Below are 18,346 nucleotides of genomic sequence, written 5' to 3'. Positions count from 1 at the left end.
AGTTATGATTATGTAATATTTTGCCTCATTTGGTAACCAATTTGTGTTTTTTGATTTTGAAGAAAGAGGAGAATACGCCAATGGAGACACATTACTACAATAGTATACACTTAACCAGGGATGGGCAACCAAAAAATTGATTAATCGAATCAGTTTTCCTTACCACAGCCCAATATAGATTCATAAAACCATAAATTGATCCTTTTAATACATATTTTCCCCATTAATTAGTGTGACTTCTCGCATCACTCAAGTTCTCGTCAGAGCTCCGAAATCTTGTAGGCAGATGTCTGGAATTTGGGGTTTTTAAAAAACATGACGACAGCAATGTACTGAAATATGGTGAGACGTGAGTGTCATGAATTACGGTGTGTTTTTGCCACTTTATTTACACAGCCTGCCTTGTGGTTGGAATTGATTTGAATTATTATTTATTGTTTTGATCAGATCATGTTTAATAAATGGCCTCTCTAAATTGCCCCTAGGTGTGAGTGTGAGTACGGATGTTTGTCTCTGTGTGCCCTGCGATTGGCTGGCAACCAATTCAGAGTGTACCCCGCCTACTGCCCGAAGACAGCTGGGATAGGCTCCGGCACGCCCCGCGACCCTTGTGAGGATGAGCGGTATTGATAATGGATGGATGTTCAATAAAACAAATATGATTAATGTAACGTATTGGGTGGAATTCATATTTGATATTTGATAGGCTGAAGCAGGTCAAGGAACAATACAAAACAATCATTTCAAGTTGTATTCGTTTATGCATGCGTGCACTCAACAGAGAAAACCCACCTCAGCTCTGTAGGGAAGGAAGAGGGCAGAGGCAAGGTTTCCAGTTATACCACTAAAGATGTAAATGATGGAGATGCGCACCCAACCGGCCAGCTTCTCCAGGTCTCTCAATATGGTCATCTGAAACACTACTGATACCACGCAATGAAGTAACCTAAACACATAGAAATATCAACGTGAGGATAGCTCAACACTATACAACCAAGTACGTATACATTTTGATGCTTGATTACCGTATTTTCTGGACTATAAGCCACACCTTTATATAAGCAGCATCCACTATTTAAAAAAAAAAAAAGGCAAAAACGATATATAATCTATCTATGTTGAAAATGTTGGTATTTACTGCATTTACAGAACAATTTTGAACTGTACCTGAACAGGTTCTTTCCTAACAGTGCCTTTTAACATGGCTGCAACTTTGCTGATTAAAACTGAACAGAACCAAGAGAAAATAAGCAGTGTTTATCTTCATTTCACTGCCTGCGGCCACTCCAGCCTGTCAGTTAATTGAAGGGGCACTTGGATGAGCTTAACATTGGCACTTATATAATAGGTTTGCATGTAAAAATGACATCAGTACTAAAATGCCCACCTCAAAAGACTCTGTAGTGATTTACGGACTTTTTTTGTGATTAGGTTTACGACAAATGTCCCACTTCAGTCTCTCTCGCTCATCCTAACCGTGATCAGCAAAGAAGCATTTTTTTTTTTTTTTTTTAAGATAAGAAACAGCGTGCGCTCATCCCAGCATAAATCTATGTAGCTCTGCTCACTTCCGCATTTCCTCATCCTCATATAAATCAGCCATGGAGAGGTTAATCCTTTTGATATGTTGAAGTGGTCATTAGTAAGGATGTCCACACACATTTTGGTGCCAATTGATCACCGTTTTTTGGACGTTATAAGCAATGAAAGTACAATGATTTCCAATGGAGAGTTTGTAATCGGTTCTTCCAGTGACGCCGACCGAACAAGGATAGAACGGGAGGGGGCGCGGCCTTTCTCCTCATTAATGAGAGGCGTTATTCATGGAGTCATTTATTTCCTAATTTCTCCCAGATTTATTGATAAAATACAAAATGACAACTCTTTCCATTTTCCTGATCAAAAAATATATAAAATGAAGTTGTTAGTGAAAACATGGCCATTCCCAACTGTCCCTTTAATGTCCACCTTTTACTGCTCTACTTACACATACAACCCAATGCAATGCCTAGTGCTTAACCTAGTGCATAGCGCCCTCGCCTGTTGAACTCCTCCACCTGCAGTCACATCGTGTTAATGGCAATTGTATTGTACTGTATGTATTGTATTGTAATTTCAGTGAGCGCCCCTAGCGGTGGAAGAAATATCCACAAAATAGCCGCACCTTTATATAAGACGCATGGTTCAAAACCTAGGAAAAAAGTAGCGGCTCATAGTCCAGAAAATACGGTAAATCATTTGGCCATCACATACGGCAATCCATTTTTAATTACCATCTATGAGTCTTCTTACAAGTAAAATGTAGGGATTCATCACATGCTAGGAATTATGAGTATTTAAGAATCATGCGAGTGAACAGTTTAAGGAACTATAGTGAGTTTGAAAATATTGTTTTACGTTATCATTCTGAAAGATGCTGACTTCCATCAAGCAGTTGTAAAATGTTTTATGTGGATTAGCTGATTTAGTAACATGCAGGTCAATGAATGAATGAATGAATATATGTTAGGAGACAAAAAAAAAAGCAAATTTCAGACAATATATTTGGCATGAGGAAGTGCATACCCAGCGTGGAGGAAAAGAGACAACCAGAAACGGTAGAACTGATCAGGTACGTCAGGGTTTAGGAAGGGAAGCAAGCCGCAAACATCATCCAGACAATGAACCTGTAGAAAATTGGCACGTGAATCAAAATATATGTAAATTGTGCACAGTGACTTGACTCACTCACACTACCTGTGAGCACAGTGTGGCATCCTCATGGAAGTAACCATGCATGAAGGTGCAGTACTCCCTGGTTGTAATTTCACACCTGCGGGAGGTGTAAATAATGGCAGTTTGACAAGCTCATACTGAACACCTCAAATTCTAATGACACCAGCAGGTGCTCCGGTCAGTCAAAAGGTACAGTAGATGTGTCAACATCTCACCTGCCCTTAGTGCCTATGCAGCAAGGCCGCCCCTTGATGTTACAGTCCATGTGCCTGTAGCCGGTATGGTTCCACTTTTGGGGATAAGTACACACCTGGGCACACACGACCAGGCATGGCGCCAAAACTGGGTTCAAAGTGTGCATGTTTTTTAACAGAAAAATACATTTCTCGCCATTATTAGATTTTGCTCACCGGCCACTGAGTGATGTCATCTGGCCATGTGTGAGGCTCTGCGGATGCCGGCTCTTCGCATACTCTTCACAGCACGCCACACAGTGAGGCAGAGAGGAGATTTGAAAAGATACAGTCCAATCTTAAAAGGCCATTTAGAAAACGATGTAGCTTATTATGATATACTACTAATGCAATCTGGACTGTAGGTGTATGCTCACCTGGGATCCTGGTGACAGACAGAGCCAGAGGACCTGCTGATGTCCACAAGCTCATTGTTCCATTTGATAAAGGTGGCCAGTGTCTCCTGTAGGGACAGTTTGTTTTAGGACCCAACAGGAATCACAAGAAAATTCTAATACAGAGGACAGATTTCCGGAAATCATGTTTAAAAAGAAAACGGACACATAAAAAGATTCAGCTCTATACTTTTGAAAGAATGTGTTGTGAATAATTAGGATCGTAAATGGATTACATTCTTAAAGATTAAAGGCGCACGTGCCAGAATGAGTTCAGTCCGTGTTGGCATATTTGCAGCCAATCAAGTTGTTTTAGGCAGATGCGTGAAAGTGCCGAACAACATACAGAGCAGTCAGCGTTGAGAGTCTGCACACATCCAGAGTTGTCATTCTGAACACAACACCCAGACTCTTTCTCCAGATCTTTGGCCTTCTGGATCAGATGCACAATTTGTCTGTCCTGGCGGATACATGGAGAGAACTTGGCTCCTAAATGAATCAGGTCGTCCTGAGAAGAGAGGAAATAAGGTTCTTGTTTTGAGTGGGTCTTCACTCGGGATAAGAACGCAAACTGACACTTACAGATCTTGGACCAATCCAAAAGTTCTGCTGTTGGATGTACTTGACACTCTCATAGATGCCTTTGTTCTTCAACACCTACAGAGGGCGACAGAGGGCTGTGTGAATAACATCAGACAACATGAGCAAGCAACAGAGACCACTAAACAAGTGCACTAAACAGGGTCATTAAAACGTCACATATGGGTGGAAAAAAAGAAATCAAAGAAATGTGATCCTGTGTCAGTATATTTGAATATCCACTTACTAGTTCCGTTTTAGAATGCTGTGCAAACCCCACAGGGGCAAAACCATAAGTACAGCAGGACAGCAACGTGATTACAACATGGACAAAGGTGATCCAGTATGTAAAATAAGGCCTGAAAACACAATTGACAATTTAAAGCATGAAAAACATCTTCAGTTATACATGTCTACTTAAAATGCTTTGCCCCACCTAATACTACATTGACCTTGCTCAATTGCTTTTTATTTCCAAGCGGGGGCTCTGCGAGTCAATTCTTATTACTTACTATACTACTACTATACTATACTATACAAAGTAAGCATTCCTTCCTAACCTATGGCTGTGGAAGTCATCCAACTGCTTCTGGATGGTACTGCTGAGGCTGCGTCGGTAATGCCGGTTCAGCCACTTGCCCACGACGCCCATTCCATAGTGGCGCTTTTTGTTGTCAAAAGCAAAGTGCTTCACTTGGGAAGCGATGCGACGGCCGCGTCGAGGGTGATTTTTCTCCTGCACTGCTGTTGGTGTGCGGGGTGTCCGAGATACATCCTTACTGCGGGTGAGGGTGGTGGGGAGAGGAAAGACCAAATAGCATTTAAAGATATAGATAAACGGTATACATTGACGCATACACTATACAGTGAATATGCTGTATATAATAATATAATATATATAAGTTTGAAAGAGTTCAAAAGCCACGCTCATACTTGTGTTAAGAGGAGCGGGTTTTGTTTTGTTTGTTCTTGTTTCTACTTTAGGATCCATTTTGTGTATAAATAATACTAGTGTAATAATTTGAAATGAGAAATACATCACCAAAGGAACACCACCCCGACAATAAAGCATGGTGGTAACAGCATCATAATTTGGGGCCGTTTTTGTTCAGATGGAACTGTGAACTTTGTCGAGGTGGAGGGAATTATGAACAGTTCCAGCAAGTGTTCGCAGAAAACCTTCACGTTTATGCTAGAAAGCTGGAGAAAATGTCAGAAAAAGCCTATAAGAACATCTGAATTTTTTTCTGGGTTTATGAGATACACTTTTAATGGTGACAGTTACAGAATGTGCTTAATCCCATTTAACATAAATTTGAATGGGATTAGTTAATTCTGAATACAACCTCATCCCCAGTTATAAGAGGGAAAGGGACACTTGTGCAAAAGGCATTATGTCAGTTGTTTATTTTTACTTCACCGCTTGAATAGGTTTCATTTTTTAAATCGAGTTGTACATATTAATGGCAGAAAATGCTTTGAAATGATTAGTGTTTGTTTCATGTAAAAAAAGATGTATTTTTTTTAAACATGGCTTTTGAACAGGGGGTATGTACACTTTCTAAATCCACTGTATATTTACTATCAAATCATAGATACCAATTTGAGTTGAGTTGGAAATCCTTCCAAAAACGTTTTTTCAACAAATTAATATTTTCTTTCTAAAATCATATGGGTTTTGTGGTTTTACTCACAGGCTTGAGAATTTCTGGTCTGGTAGCTCACTTGGGGCAAAAGCAGCAGATATTGGTGGTGACTCAAATACGTCATCAGTCATAGAGTACAACTCATCGTGGACATCGACCTACAAAAAAGTGGGAATGGGGATAACTAACAAAATCGTGGATAAAAATGACAAATCCTTCAAAGTCAAGTAAGCATTTTAGTCAAATGTTAATGTGATTCGATCGACATGATCGGAAATCGGGGGAGATCATTTGGCTTGACTTCATCTGAAAAAGATTCTTTCTTAAAATGATGTTAATTTCTAAAGTCAAGAATATTTTTATTAGTTCTTTAGTTCATTTGAACCACTTCTGATTTACAGCCATATAAAAATGTATCATCTTGGAATACCTTTATCCCACCCTCCCAAAAAAAAAAAAAATAAGATAATTGAGACAGTTTGTATGTGGTCTTTTTCTTTTTCATTGCATTGCATCGCATAGGTATTTTTTGGCACTCAAAAAAAATGTGATCGGGGCATCCCTAATTTCAATAGGCTAACTTCCACTCGTAAATCACTTGTAGTACAAACCACTGATTACCGAATTAGTTGTAACAATGCAGTTTAATCAGCAGGGGGTATTGTTAGCTAATTATACATGAAGGAAGCGCTGCAATGAGAGAAGCTGTTTATTTTGCCTGTCAAAATGTTTTATTGTCCAGAGAAGAGGAAAGATAAGGATGATGGATAGATTAAGAGTTAAAAAAAAAAATCTAAATGGTGGAAATGACTGAGCATTTGTGGCTGACCTTGCTAAAAAAGAGTGACTCAGACATGTCTGCCGAGTCCACAGTGTCATCGTCCAGCCAGCTGGGCCTGACAAAGCTCCTCCTGGGAAAGCTGCGACCTGTAAGGGAACCTGCTAAGCCGCTTCGGCCCTGGTGGGGGAAAACACACACACATAATTTTAATAATCAATGTCATCATAACGGAACACTTCATCTTCTCTGAGAAACTGTTCTTACTAATATTTTCTACAACATAATGACATAGCTGATGTCATCTATTGAATTAGGAAAACGCTTACAGGGACCCGTTATATTGGATATTGATAGGTGATCATATTACATCACATTATATTGTAGTTATGGTTGTCTCATTTTTTTTACCTTTGCACATCAGTCCGACTGATTTGACTAAAGTGTTCAATTTTTAAGTGGTTTCCCAAGATTTCTTTCTTTTTCCCCCAAATCTGTCTGTCTGAGTTTTTCCTTGCCCAAAAGGGGGATTTAGACCAAGGGATGTCATTGATTTTGGTGAACTGTGAAGCCGATTGAGATTTCTTTATGATTAGATTAAGGCCTATAATGTGTACATAAACTCGACCTTCCCTCTCCCCAAAATTTCCCTTTTAAGAATTATAACTTAAAAATTGTAACAGTCCATGACTACTAATGCAGTTGTAACATATGCTTGGACATACACACACACCAACACACACGCACACCCACACACACGCACACGCACACAGACTTTCTGGAGTGGTACCCACCCTCAGCAGGTTGTTTGCAGCACGGATGCTCATGCGGGCGACGGACTCCCTTTTTCGTTTGGGGAAGCGACTGTACCCAGACCGCTGGCTAGTAAAGGAGCTGAGCGAGGTGACCCCAGGGGTGATGGGAGCCTTGGGGGAGCGAGTGTCTATGTCCTCTGGGTAACGGAACGCTCGTCCCCGTGCCAGCGGGTCCACAATCTAGCAAATAGGAGGAGATGACAGATAGGTATTGTTATTAGTGACTTTCTCGGGGAAGATGATGAACAGAAAGTAAAATAATATTCGGATATTGACTCTGGTGAGCCATGTTTGCCACAGTAGCTTCTAGTCTTGATCAGTGTGAAGTATATTTACCTGTCTTATTGACAATAGAGTACCTTAGGCATCTTGGGTGGGGCTGGTGATTCCAGGCTCTGCTCAATGCTCGTGGCTGTGTCAGGCTCTCTGAATTGTGGCTTCAGCTTGCCATAGCGTTGGCTGCAGTGGCGCAGACTTTTCCTATGCCAAACCTGTTGCTTGGTCTCACAGTCTTCTCCAACCCCAAACCACTGGGCGGTATTCCTGTAGGTAAATACAAAAGATGGAGGACAACGCTTTACCTGACAAGAGTCCATCAGTGAGGACAGAGGTTGAAAAAGGAGCTTTTTGCTCAGTGGTGAAGAAAAACCAAAACAATATGATCGTACTTGCGAATACTTTGTGAGAGTGAGGTCTGTCTTCCAAACTTTTCCCTTCTCTCAGAGGCTGACAGGCCTCCATCTGCGGGTCCGCTGACGCTCTCTGACACAGAACTGGTTGCTTGCCCACTCATGTTTTTCTTCAAAGATGGCCGAAGGGGCTGATCAGACCAGAAATAAAGGCAATACATATTACACCGTTATTTGAGTTAAAACAGATGGGAGAAGAACATTTCGAGTTGCTTGGGATAAATTACAATTCAGTAAATTAAAAAAAAATGCTACTTAGTAAGTGGTTTATTTTCAGAGTAGTTTGCAAAGAAAAAAAAAAACGGAGCGAGCAACCTGAATTTAACACATATGTTCTTAAGTAACGACATAGTGAATTTGCTTGACATCTAATGGCTTCTTGAAAATCAGGAGTAGTTTGCAAAGAAAAACAATAATGGAGCAAGCAACCTGAATTCAACATAGGCTTTAATATCAACACATGCCAAAAGTGTGCTTCTCTCATTCCAATTAAAAAACGACAGAGGTACTGTACTGTCTGAAAAAAATGTCAGCTAACTCCTATTACAACATAAGTCGACTGACCTATGGTAAAATGCAACAAAAACGAGGCCTGGTAAAGAGAATAATGTGTTGAGTTGAGTTGCAGAAGTGAAGAAATATGCAACACATGCTTGATTAAGCAAGGTTTCTCACTCACACTCATATGACTTGAAGGTATAGCTCTGGGCAGATTGAGCTTGTTGCTCAGAACCAGAGGTAGGAGGGATTGATGGATCAAACCATTTTTGATGCAAAAGGGGGGTGTCACTGTTGTTAAAATATTATATTTCAACCATGTGCTGCATGGTTTTAACACTTCTGTAGCTTGTTTAAAAAACAACAACCACCCCCTCCCCCAAAAAAACAGGAAAAAAAGTCTTAAGATCTCTCAAATTTGGGGAGTGCTTGGATTCACTTTAGGGGTGCTTGAGCACCCCCAAAACCGGGCTGGACATGCATATGATTGTTTTTCTGTAAGAAGTCCAGTACAACTGCAGCCGACACAAAGCAATGTAGTCAAGTGAGGAGAAGTGAGTTCACGACCACAACATAAGTGACTCATTTAGATGGTGAGGGTAATGGACTGCTTTCCAACTGTAAAGTTAATGGGGCTGGAAGTGAGCTAAAAGGGAGTTGACAGAGACAAAATAAAGAATTCACATGAAAATAAAAGTAACTGTTCAGAGAACTTACAGCAATTATCACTGAATAGTTACTACAATCTCACAATCCAACAAATAAAAAGAAATGTGACTTTCCATAAATGTACACTTTTGTACAGTAAAATATTTCATTTGTATTATTAGCTAATAACGTATTGTTAATGTCAGCACAGATATTTAGCACAAACATTACAGGAGGCACTTTTACAGCAGAATATTTTTTCACAGTGAAATGTGCGCAACTACGCATGCACATGCGCATAAATATTTCTTCAAATTTCCAGCATGCTTGGTATGTGTTTGCGTCATAATATTAATTAACAGAACAAATAAATCAAGCTGAGAAGATAGTCCAATTGTATTTGTCTTGTGTCGTGTGCATGTATTATTCTCTGCAAAACGTTTTATTTAAAACTGTATTCAAATATAAATGGGGACAGCACAATAGATATCAAACGGCTTAAAGAAAAAAAAAAGAGTCAACTAGTTTCACAATCTTAAGTAGACCATGGAACACAGGCTTTTCAAATTAAATTTCTCTGCTCTTTTTTTTTAGGTAATGAGAGCGCACGCCACACGGTTGCTTGGTTGATTCTTGGTGACAAATGTATGCATGGTTTCTCCAGTAACTGATCTAGTGGAACACTTTAGCGGGGGTGACGCGCTATAAAACAGTTTACCTTCTACTCAGTGGTACTGAAATGCCATGTTTGTATTCAGAGCAAGGGGGCCTACAGGGGGGAAATGTTTGGCTTCTTGCCTACAAACTTAAAAGGACAGCTGCCCAACGTGCCCCTCTGCCTTGGCAAACAGAGAGATTAACATACCGGTACTTGAATGTCTTATATCTATTAAAAAATACTTGAATGTCTTATATCTACTAAAAAATACACTATAGTCCCGATTCTTGTTTTTATTCTAACTAGAATTATCTCAGCCCTGTATTATTGGCACAGAGAGATTATGTTTGGCTGCTGCTCTTATAGATCGCTCCTGGAGAATGTCTCCATCAAGTTCAGGAACATTCACTATCGGAAAGCTCAGAAAAGCCTGATAATGATCCTGATCATTTGAATCAGGTGTGTTGGAGGGAGACTGGATAGGGACCCTCGAGGGCCGGGGTTGGACACCCCTGCCTTACACGTTATGTATAGAACTGAAGGGGTAGCACCCCCTCTAACGTGCGGAAGTTACATGCTGCATAACATGAACAACAATTATACTGTAATATTAAATGTGGAAATCATGAAAACCTCTCAAAAACTGTGCGTAAATGACCAGGCGGTGAAGAAGTGTTTGATGCGGATGTGTTCAACCGACCTGTTTAGTGGGGTCATGGGACATCATTTCTTCAGGTTTAGGTATTGCTATGACAAGACTGGGTGGCTTCTTGCTCTTTAGACGGCTATCGGACTGCTTTCCATTAGGAGGCGGCTCTTCCCCCTCCTGCAATGGCATCCTGACAATGTTCTGCAGAAGAGAAAAATCATGTACAGTAAAAACACTCATTTGGTCAATCAAGTCATGGTAAAATAAATGACTATGAATGAACTGATCACTAGGCCTATAAACCCGTGGGTTATAAAATATCTAGTTGTCACACAGGGCGGCACGGTGGGCGACTGGTTAGCACGTCCGCCTCACAGTTCAGAGGTCGTGGGTTCGATCCTGGTTCCGGCCTCGCTGTGTGGAGTTTGCATGTTCTCCCCGTGCCTGTGTGGGTTTTCTCCCACATTCCAAAAACATGCATGGTAATTTGATTGGACACTCTTAATTGCCCCTTGGTGTGATTGTGAGTGTGGCTGTTTGTCTCTGTGTGCCCTGCAATTGGCTGGCAACCAATTCACCCCCGCCTACTGCCCGAAGACAGTTGGGATAGGCTCCGGCACGCCCGCGACCCTTGTGAGGATAAGCGGTATAGATAATGGATGGAGTTGTAACACACAAGTGTTCACTGAATTGGCAAATACTATTGCGTAAAAATGTGTAAGAAACCCACATGAAAAACAGACTTGTCATCAAGGACATTAAAAGATGATGGAAAAGCAATGTGATACAATTGCTCAATATTTTTCCATTTCCATTAGGATCAAAGTCAGAAATCTCTGTTTCTCTGAGACGTCCATAACCCAATGATGGCTCCCTGTCATGTGTGGATCAGGATTTGGACCCATTCACAGATATGACACGGAAGTTGAGGAGTAAAAATTCTTTATCAAGAAAAATACAAAGTAACAACAGAGATCAGGACGGGAAGAGAGTGCATCCTGACTCCAAGAAGGTTTGACGTACTGACAATGTGTCAACTGATACTGATACATTACGTAAACAACCGGTTATAACAGTACTCAAGGGGCACCACCTGGTGCCCAGAATCTATAACAACAAAAGAAACAAGGTCAAAAATAAAATAAAATAAAACACACACACACAAAAAAAGAAAAACAATTAGAAAACATGAAACTAAAGTCTAAATCAAAACCAAAATCAAGAACAAATCAGAGAAGGCCAGGCAAGAGGTTCCTCGGCGGAACCAGTCCGGTGGGCGTCCAGTAGGCCAGACGAGAAGGTCTTGGCACAAGCAGTCCGGTGGGCGACCCGGAGGCCAGACAAGAGGGCCGTGGCGGGAACAATCGAGTGGCCCTCCCGAAGGCCAGACACGAGGTTCTTGGCGGGGCCAGTCCGGTGGGCGTCCAGGAGGCCAGAGAAGAGGGTTTTGGCAGGAACAATCAGGTGGGCGACCTGGAACCCAGACGAGAGGGTTGTGGCGGGGACAATCTAGTGGCCCTCCCGAAGGCCAGACACGAGGTTCTTGGCGGGGCCAGTCCGGTGGGCATCCAGGAGGCCAAACGAGACAGTCTTGGTTGGACAAGTCTGGTGGGCGACCCGGAGGCCAGACGAGAGGGTCTTGGCGGGGCCAGTCCTGTGGGCGTCCATGGGGCCACACAGGGGATGAAGGCAGCCTCAGGCCTTGCGCCGCTGTAGCAGAATCCAAGAGCAGCCGCAGAGGTTGCGCCACCAGAGCCGAGTCAGAGGGCAGCCGAAGGTCTTGTGCCATCATAGCAGAATCCAAGGGTAGCCGCAGATGTTGCGCTGCCGGAGCCGTCGTAGCAGAATCCAAGGGCAGCAACCGAGGTTGCGCTGCCGGAGCCGTCGTAGCAGAATCCAAGGGCAGCCGCAGAGGTTGCGCTGCCGAAGCAGAGTCAGAGGGCAGCCGAAGGTCTCTTGCCGTCATAGCAGAATCCAAGGGCAGCAGCCGAGGTTGCGCTGCCGGAGCCATCGTAGCAGAATCCAAGGGCAGTCGCAGAGGTTGCGCTGCCGAAGCCAAGTCAGAGGGCAGCCGAAGGCCTTGCACCGCCGGAGCAGAATCAGAGGGCAGTCCCGGAGCAGAATCAGAGGGCAGTCGAAGGCCTTGCGCCATCGTAGCAGAATCCAAGGGCAGCCGCAGAGGTTGGGCTGCCGGAGCCGTCGAAGCAGCGTCAGAGTCTGGTGGTGCTGAGGAACTAGGATAGGGGCCTGCATTTGCTGAGGTGTCGGGAAGAGGGCCTGGCACTGCAGAGGAACCGGCATGGGAGCCTGTAGTTACCGAGGTGCCGGGAAGAGGGCTTGGCACTGCAGAAGAGCCGGGATGAGAGCCTGTAGATGCCGAGGTGCCGATAAGAGGGCTTGGCACTGCAGAGGAGCCGGCATGAGAGCCTGTAGATGCCGAGGTGCCGGGAAGAGGGCATGGCACTGCTGATTCACCGGGTGCAGAGGAGCTGTCATGGGAGCCTGTCGTTGTTGAAGTGCTGGAAGGGGGTCTGGCAATGCTGAGGCATCGGGACGGGGGCCCGCATTTGCTGAGGCGCCGGGAAGGGGCCCTGCCTCATCAGCCTGCCACCAATAGAGTTTGGGACGCACATGAGGGATTGGAAGTACAGATAGTGAGGAATGTAAACTAGAAGAAACAGGATGAACGGGACTACGTGAAGAAGTACGCAGTGAACGAGGTGTCGAAAAAGGTGGGGGGTGTAGTGGCTTGGGTAAAGGTTCGTAATGGATTTGACTTGGACAAAGCTGAGGAGGAACCAGAAACTCTACTCGGACGCCTGCGTTGGCCACCCCGCGGGGGTCCCGTGTAAATGACCAACCGGGCACCCAAAGTGGGGTCTGAAAGGAAGGGTTCAGTGGTGGACACTAGGGGTACAGGTTCGGAATGACGCAACGTGGAAAAAACGGACTTACGGGAGAAACCAGAACCTCTACTCGGGCGTCTACGTTGGCCGCCCCGCGGGGGTCCCGTGTAAATGGCCAACCGGGCGCACAAGCTAGGGTCTGATGGAAAGTGTTCTGGAGTGGACACTAAGGAATCATCATCAGAAAAATGTGACAAAAATTGACAAGGGCTTGAATAGTGACTTGGGAAGGGACTCGGAAAACCAAAATCAGTGTCAAAATCTGAATCGGAAACTAAGGGATCATCATCGTACAAAAACTGAGGAAGGCTTGAAAAAGCAGGAAGTCCAAAATCAATGTCAGAATCAGAGATTAAGAAAAGGAGATTAATTTGAAGTTGAAAAAGTCTTTATCAAGAAAAATACAAAGTAACAACAGAGATCAGGACGGGAAGAGAGTGCATCCTCACTCCAAGAAGGTTTGACGTACTGACAATGTGTCAGTGTGTCTTCAAGCCTATATGACATCATAAAGAACAAAGCATAAAAGGACCATAGCAACTGCAGAGCAACTTATACGTCACGTAAACAACCAGTTATAACACTCCCAAAGGAGACAATCGCATTATAATGTATTCATACATGCACGGCAGCAGTAATTGGCTCTCCTCCAGGATGATTTTCTCACAAAACACTGCCAACTTCAATTTTTAGGCAGCCTCCAAGGGGGCACTTTAAAAAGCTTGTTTTCATAAACAGAATAATAACAACCCACATGAGTGATCAACAATCACACGAGAAGCAGCATTATCACGGCTTAAGTTGCAATTTACTCCGATGTACCAGTGTCTATGCTTGGTTTCTATTCTAAGAATGGAATTCAATGACATATTTTATTTCAAATTATCCTTATGCTGTTCCACTCCAACCATCACTGTCTTATTGGCTTAACTTTAACGAGTGATGGAAATAACCACACGCGTATGATTGATCTGATTGATCTGCCAGTGGAACATATAAACAACAGCTCGGTCGAGCCACAATTGCAAATCACTTATTTGCATCCAATGAACAGATATCATGCTTGTAAAAAAAATGCAACTGATAGAGCATCTGTGAAGCTGTAGTTCAAGTGACAGCGACTGAGATCAATCATGTGTTCTCCAGCTGGTTAAGGATCCACATCCCCCTGCTTCTAGAATTACCTGAAGCCAATACATAATATTTGACTCACTCTTTAATCTATCCTAGGCAATGTGTCTGTGCTGACATAGCTTTTATGAAGTGACAGTCAAGACGTGCATGCCACATGGAGACAAGGTGTGCACTGCTGGGAATCCTGCTGGAGGTGTGAATACCCTGAACATGAAATGATTCACATTATTTTTTTGCCCGCTCGAGGGCAGGAAAATAAGGCTACACTTGACAGTACTTGCCGTCTTCCGTCTCGACCAAAGTCACAGTCAAGAGAGGAACAAGCAGTTAGTGTCGTTTCAGTATGTTCAAAACATCTCAAAGCAAGACACTGAGTAACTTGGGAGTAATCTAAGTAACTAAAGAAGTCGCCCTCGAGTGTCCCAAGCTCATCCATTATGTCATTGTGGTATGGACAGCTTTGACATTGTTGTTGAGTCGTGGCAATGCAGGGGCTCAGGGTGCGTGCGGCAGGAATGAATGCAGCAGAGAAACTTGACACCAGCTCAATAAATGGACCCGTTTACTTCTACACAGACCGACATTATTTCACTGACTGTACACGCCCTCCGGCCGTTTCCATTTTTAATGACACTTGTGGTTATGTTTCAATTGTATCCACTTCAAGTGTATGAAGATTTCAAGCTTGATCTAAAATCTTAATTCAGCTCCCTTGAGAAGAGCAGATAGAGGAGCATATACAGTACATCCACTCGACCACTTAGATAATGAAATAGCTTTACTAATGGACTCAGCACTCAAGTGGTGGCGAGACCCGTCTATATCCTCACTGCTTTCGAATGATTGCGACAGATAAGAGCCTGTTCTTGTGATAATTAAGGGATGAGTTTGCAAATAATGATGTTCTAATTAGAAAATGTACATACTTTGGTGTGAGCAGAGCATGTCTGGCATGTTTGTTGAGTGTGGCAGCAGTGTTTGCACATGGAGTTCACACAGTGAAGCTTATGATGCTCGCAACAAGTGGGGAGCCGGTGGAATAAAATGGTTTGTTTTTCTAAATTGGCCAATCTGACATGAAGACCAAGAAATTAACTTCAATTGTTGAGGGAATTTTTACAGGACCAGGACCTCAATTTGAGTTTATGCCGCCTGTTATGCCTTTTACGGCGCACAGTGATATACTTGGAATTTCAAAATTTTAAATATATATATATTTTTTTTTACATTACAATCTCTTTTTAAAATTATCATTATTATATTTGAAATAATGAAATAAAATTAGAGTCTACATTTACTCTGTTATATTAAATTATGGATGTATTACTAGTATCAGCAAAAGGGTAATAACTTGTTTTTGTTGATTGGAAATTAATTCAAAAATTCAACTGCCTGAGGGTGATCGGGGTCGGGACCAAACCTCGTATGTCACAATTTGTTAAATAGAATTTCTTTTTCACAAGTCTATATTATTGGTCAGTCAACACGTGTTAGTTTTACAATTTTTTGAGCAATCTAAAGTGTTGAAAATGGCTTGCGCTCTTTGACGATTTGGGGGTTTCCTGAAAAACAATTTAGGAAGTACAAGGATTCCACAAGTAGGCATTTCATTTATTAGGCAGACTGTCTTATAAACTACATGCAGTGTTTGGTGCATGATATCAATGGAGGGCTTGATCCTCTGACATGTGGGAGAGAAGTCAGCCACCCACTAAGTGACATCATAGATTCCAAAGAGTCACATGTCATTGGCGTCATCAATTTCTACATCATGTGACCTGGAAAGTAGCCTTTCCAACAAACGCCCGAATGGTTCGTCCAAACACCTTCACAATACGGCCTGTGCTGTGCTCATTCATTCACTGCTGTTGCCAACGCATGCTTCATTAACTAACGGCCAGGCCCACTTGACCCAGTCACACCTACTGTTTGACTACAGGCGCGGCTGAGCATATTAGGAGATCGGTTGGCAAAATGTGGCCTTAGCATTTCATAAACAACAACAATATCTGAGTGGAAGAACAGGATGTGAAAACACTCAGCTGGCAAAACAGGTGTTATTATACACAACTTTATAGTAAGAATATTTGGAGGTATTACATGGACAAGAAAAACAAAGCAATAGAGGTATCACACATGGCTGCTTTGAAGACATCCACATTTTCACCCACAGTGTATTTTTGGCATGTTTCACACTCTGACTCAAGGTTGAGAAACAACACAAGGCGCCTCCACATCTTTGTTCATCTTTGCTCAGTTCCTCAGTTTTACTGAACTACAACTTCCACAGTTGCCAAGATGCATGTTGACATGCGGACCGAAATTCAATTTATAGCAGTTCACTAACAATCAGGAATGAACTCCAATCAGGGATGATTTTCAGCCGATGTGTGCGTGATGGCCAGATCTTCCAATACTGGAACAGCATTTCTGTCCAAACAGTGTATATCCATCCATCTTCTACACCATTTGCCCATATTGGGCTTGCAGGTGAGCTGTAGCCTCTCACTGTTGGTAATGGGCGAGAGGTAGTGTGCACCCGGAAGGGTTATGAGTCAATCGCAGACACCAGGGAGGCGCATTCATCAATTATATGTTTAAATCGGGAGCATTTTATTTTTGCAAAATCTACACAACTCAGGGATCAAACCTACGCTACCACCGCGACTACGCAAAGCCCTGACCAGTGAGCGGCGCAGATCAGCACCGTATTTGAAGGGACAAATTTCACCTGCTTTTCCTGAGAGAGAGAGAGAGAAAGAGAAAGAGAGAGAGAGAGAGAGAGAATATACTTTTTTGTAGACGTGAGACTGATTGGGTGCGCAAGCACTAACACCTCACAGTCGACTTGGGAGCAGTCCGTGGAGAACATGCAAACTCCTCACAGGAAGGCCAGAGCTCGGATTCGAACCCATGACCTCTGAACTGGGGAGGTGCTAACCAGTCGTTCACCATGCTCGTAAACTGACTATAAATTTTCCCAAAAATGATTATGATTCATTTACTGGTTAGGTCTAAAATGTCAGAAAATAGGAAAAAATGCTGATCATTGTTTTCAGAAGTAAAAGCAGATGTTTGCAAATGTCTTTGACAATGAATTGTTTTAATTTTCTGATTGATTATTATCGATTAATGTATTAATTTTGACATGTTTAGACATGAATTCTTCCTATTGTAGATGCAATTAGGAGATCATTAATTAAAACATTAATTTTACTCGTACGACGATTATGAATTCAAATTAGAAAGTTGCTTAAAGTGGAAGTCAACCCAACCTTTTTTTTTTTTTTTTTTTTTTTTTTACAAGAAACTGTTCTATGTAGCCCCACTAGTTTAAACATGACATTGTGATTAATATTGTGTTTGTGGAATATGAGTTAAGCATTAAAATCCACCTATTTTTGTCCAGCTCAAGGGGCGGCCATTTTGTCACTTGTTTTTGGCTGAAAATGACATGACATTTGCCCAGGGATCAGGTAACAACCAATCATGGCTCAGCTTCAGAGAACAGGTGAGTCATGGTTGGTTGTTACCTGAGCCTTGAGCAACTGTCATGTCATTTTCAGTCGACAGAATGTGGGAAAATGGCTGCCCTCTAAGATGGCTAAAAACGGGTGGATTTTGTTGCTCAACTCATATATCACAAACACAATATTAAACAGAATGACATGTTTGGACTAGTGAAGGTGCGTAGGGCATATTATTGTAAAGAAAATGTTGAGGTTGACTTCTCCTTTAAACATTGCCTGCATAGTTGAGGCTTTTTATGATGTCGACATAGCAAGGAGCCACAAATTAACCATATCAGTTTACATATATTACCTGTGGGGGGACTATTTTGAAATTAGAACAACTTGGGAAGACTTGTATCTCACCTTGAAGGTGCCACAGTACATCATAGGAACTATGATGGATCGAGCTAGGCATCATTTTGCATGCTACAAGCTAGCACTGTTGATGTAGGTATACTGAATGTGACTGTGTGATAATCAAATTCATTGCA

General features: G+C 42.4%; 1 protein-coding gene across 1 annotated transcript in view; it reads right to left on the bottom strand.

Annotated features, from left to right (window-relative positions):
* The window catches only part of LOC147145931 (inactive rhomboid protein 2-like), a 28,102-nt gene that overhangs the window by 6,442 nt on the left and 3,314 nt on the right, over positions 1 to 18,346 (bottom strand). The window contains exons 2-17 of the mRNA XM_086034003.1: positions 10,355 to 10,504; positions 7,830 to 7,981; positions 7,521 to 7,704; positions 7,141 to 7,341; positions 6,398 to 6,526; positions 5,617 to 5,726; positions 4,483 to 4,701; positions 4,170 to 4,281; positions 3,926 to 4,000; positions 3,690 to 3,851; positions 3,326 to 3,411; positions 3,126 to 3,189; positions 2,931 to 3,025; positions 2,737 to 2,812; positions 2,566 to 2,666; positions 793 to 946 (exon numbers count right to left, since the gene is read on the bottom strand). Of these exons, the coding sequence (XP_085890129.1) occupies positions 793 to 946; positions 2,566 to 2,666; positions 2,737 to 2,812; positions 2,931 to 3,025; positions 3,126 to 3,189; positions 3,326 to 3,411; positions 3,690 to 3,851; positions 3,926 to 4,000; positions 4,170 to 4,281; positions 4,483 to 4,701; positions 5,617 to 5,726; positions 6,398 to 6,526; positions 7,141 to 7,341; positions 7,521 to 7,704; positions 7,830 to 7,981; positions 10,355 to 10,492 (2,058 nt within the window). The 5' untranslated portion in view covers positions 10,493 to 10,504. The remainder of the gene's footprint in view (positions 1 to 792; positions 947 to 2,565; positions 2,667 to 2,736; positions 2,813 to 2,930; positions 3,026 to 3,125; positions 3,190 to 3,325; positions 3,412 to 3,689; positions 3,852 to 3,925; positions 4,001 to 4,169; positions 4,282 to 4,482; positions 4,702 to 5,616; positions 5,727 to 6,397; positions 6,527 to 7,140; positions 7,342 to 7,520; positions 7,705 to 7,829; positions 7,982 to 10,354; positions 10,505 to 18,346) is intronic.

This window comes from Filicampus tigris, chromosome 6 (assembly GCF_054856515.1).
Source record: "Filicampus tigris isolate MCC_2025a chromosome 6, RoL_Ftig_1.0, whole genome shotgun sequence".
NCBI lineage: Eukaryota > Metazoa > Chordata > Actinopteri > Syngnathiformes > Syngnathidae > Filicampus > Filicampus tigris.
The sequence above is the reverse complement of the archived record's forward strand: the minus strand, read 5'-3'. Positions and strand labels throughout refer to the sequence as shown.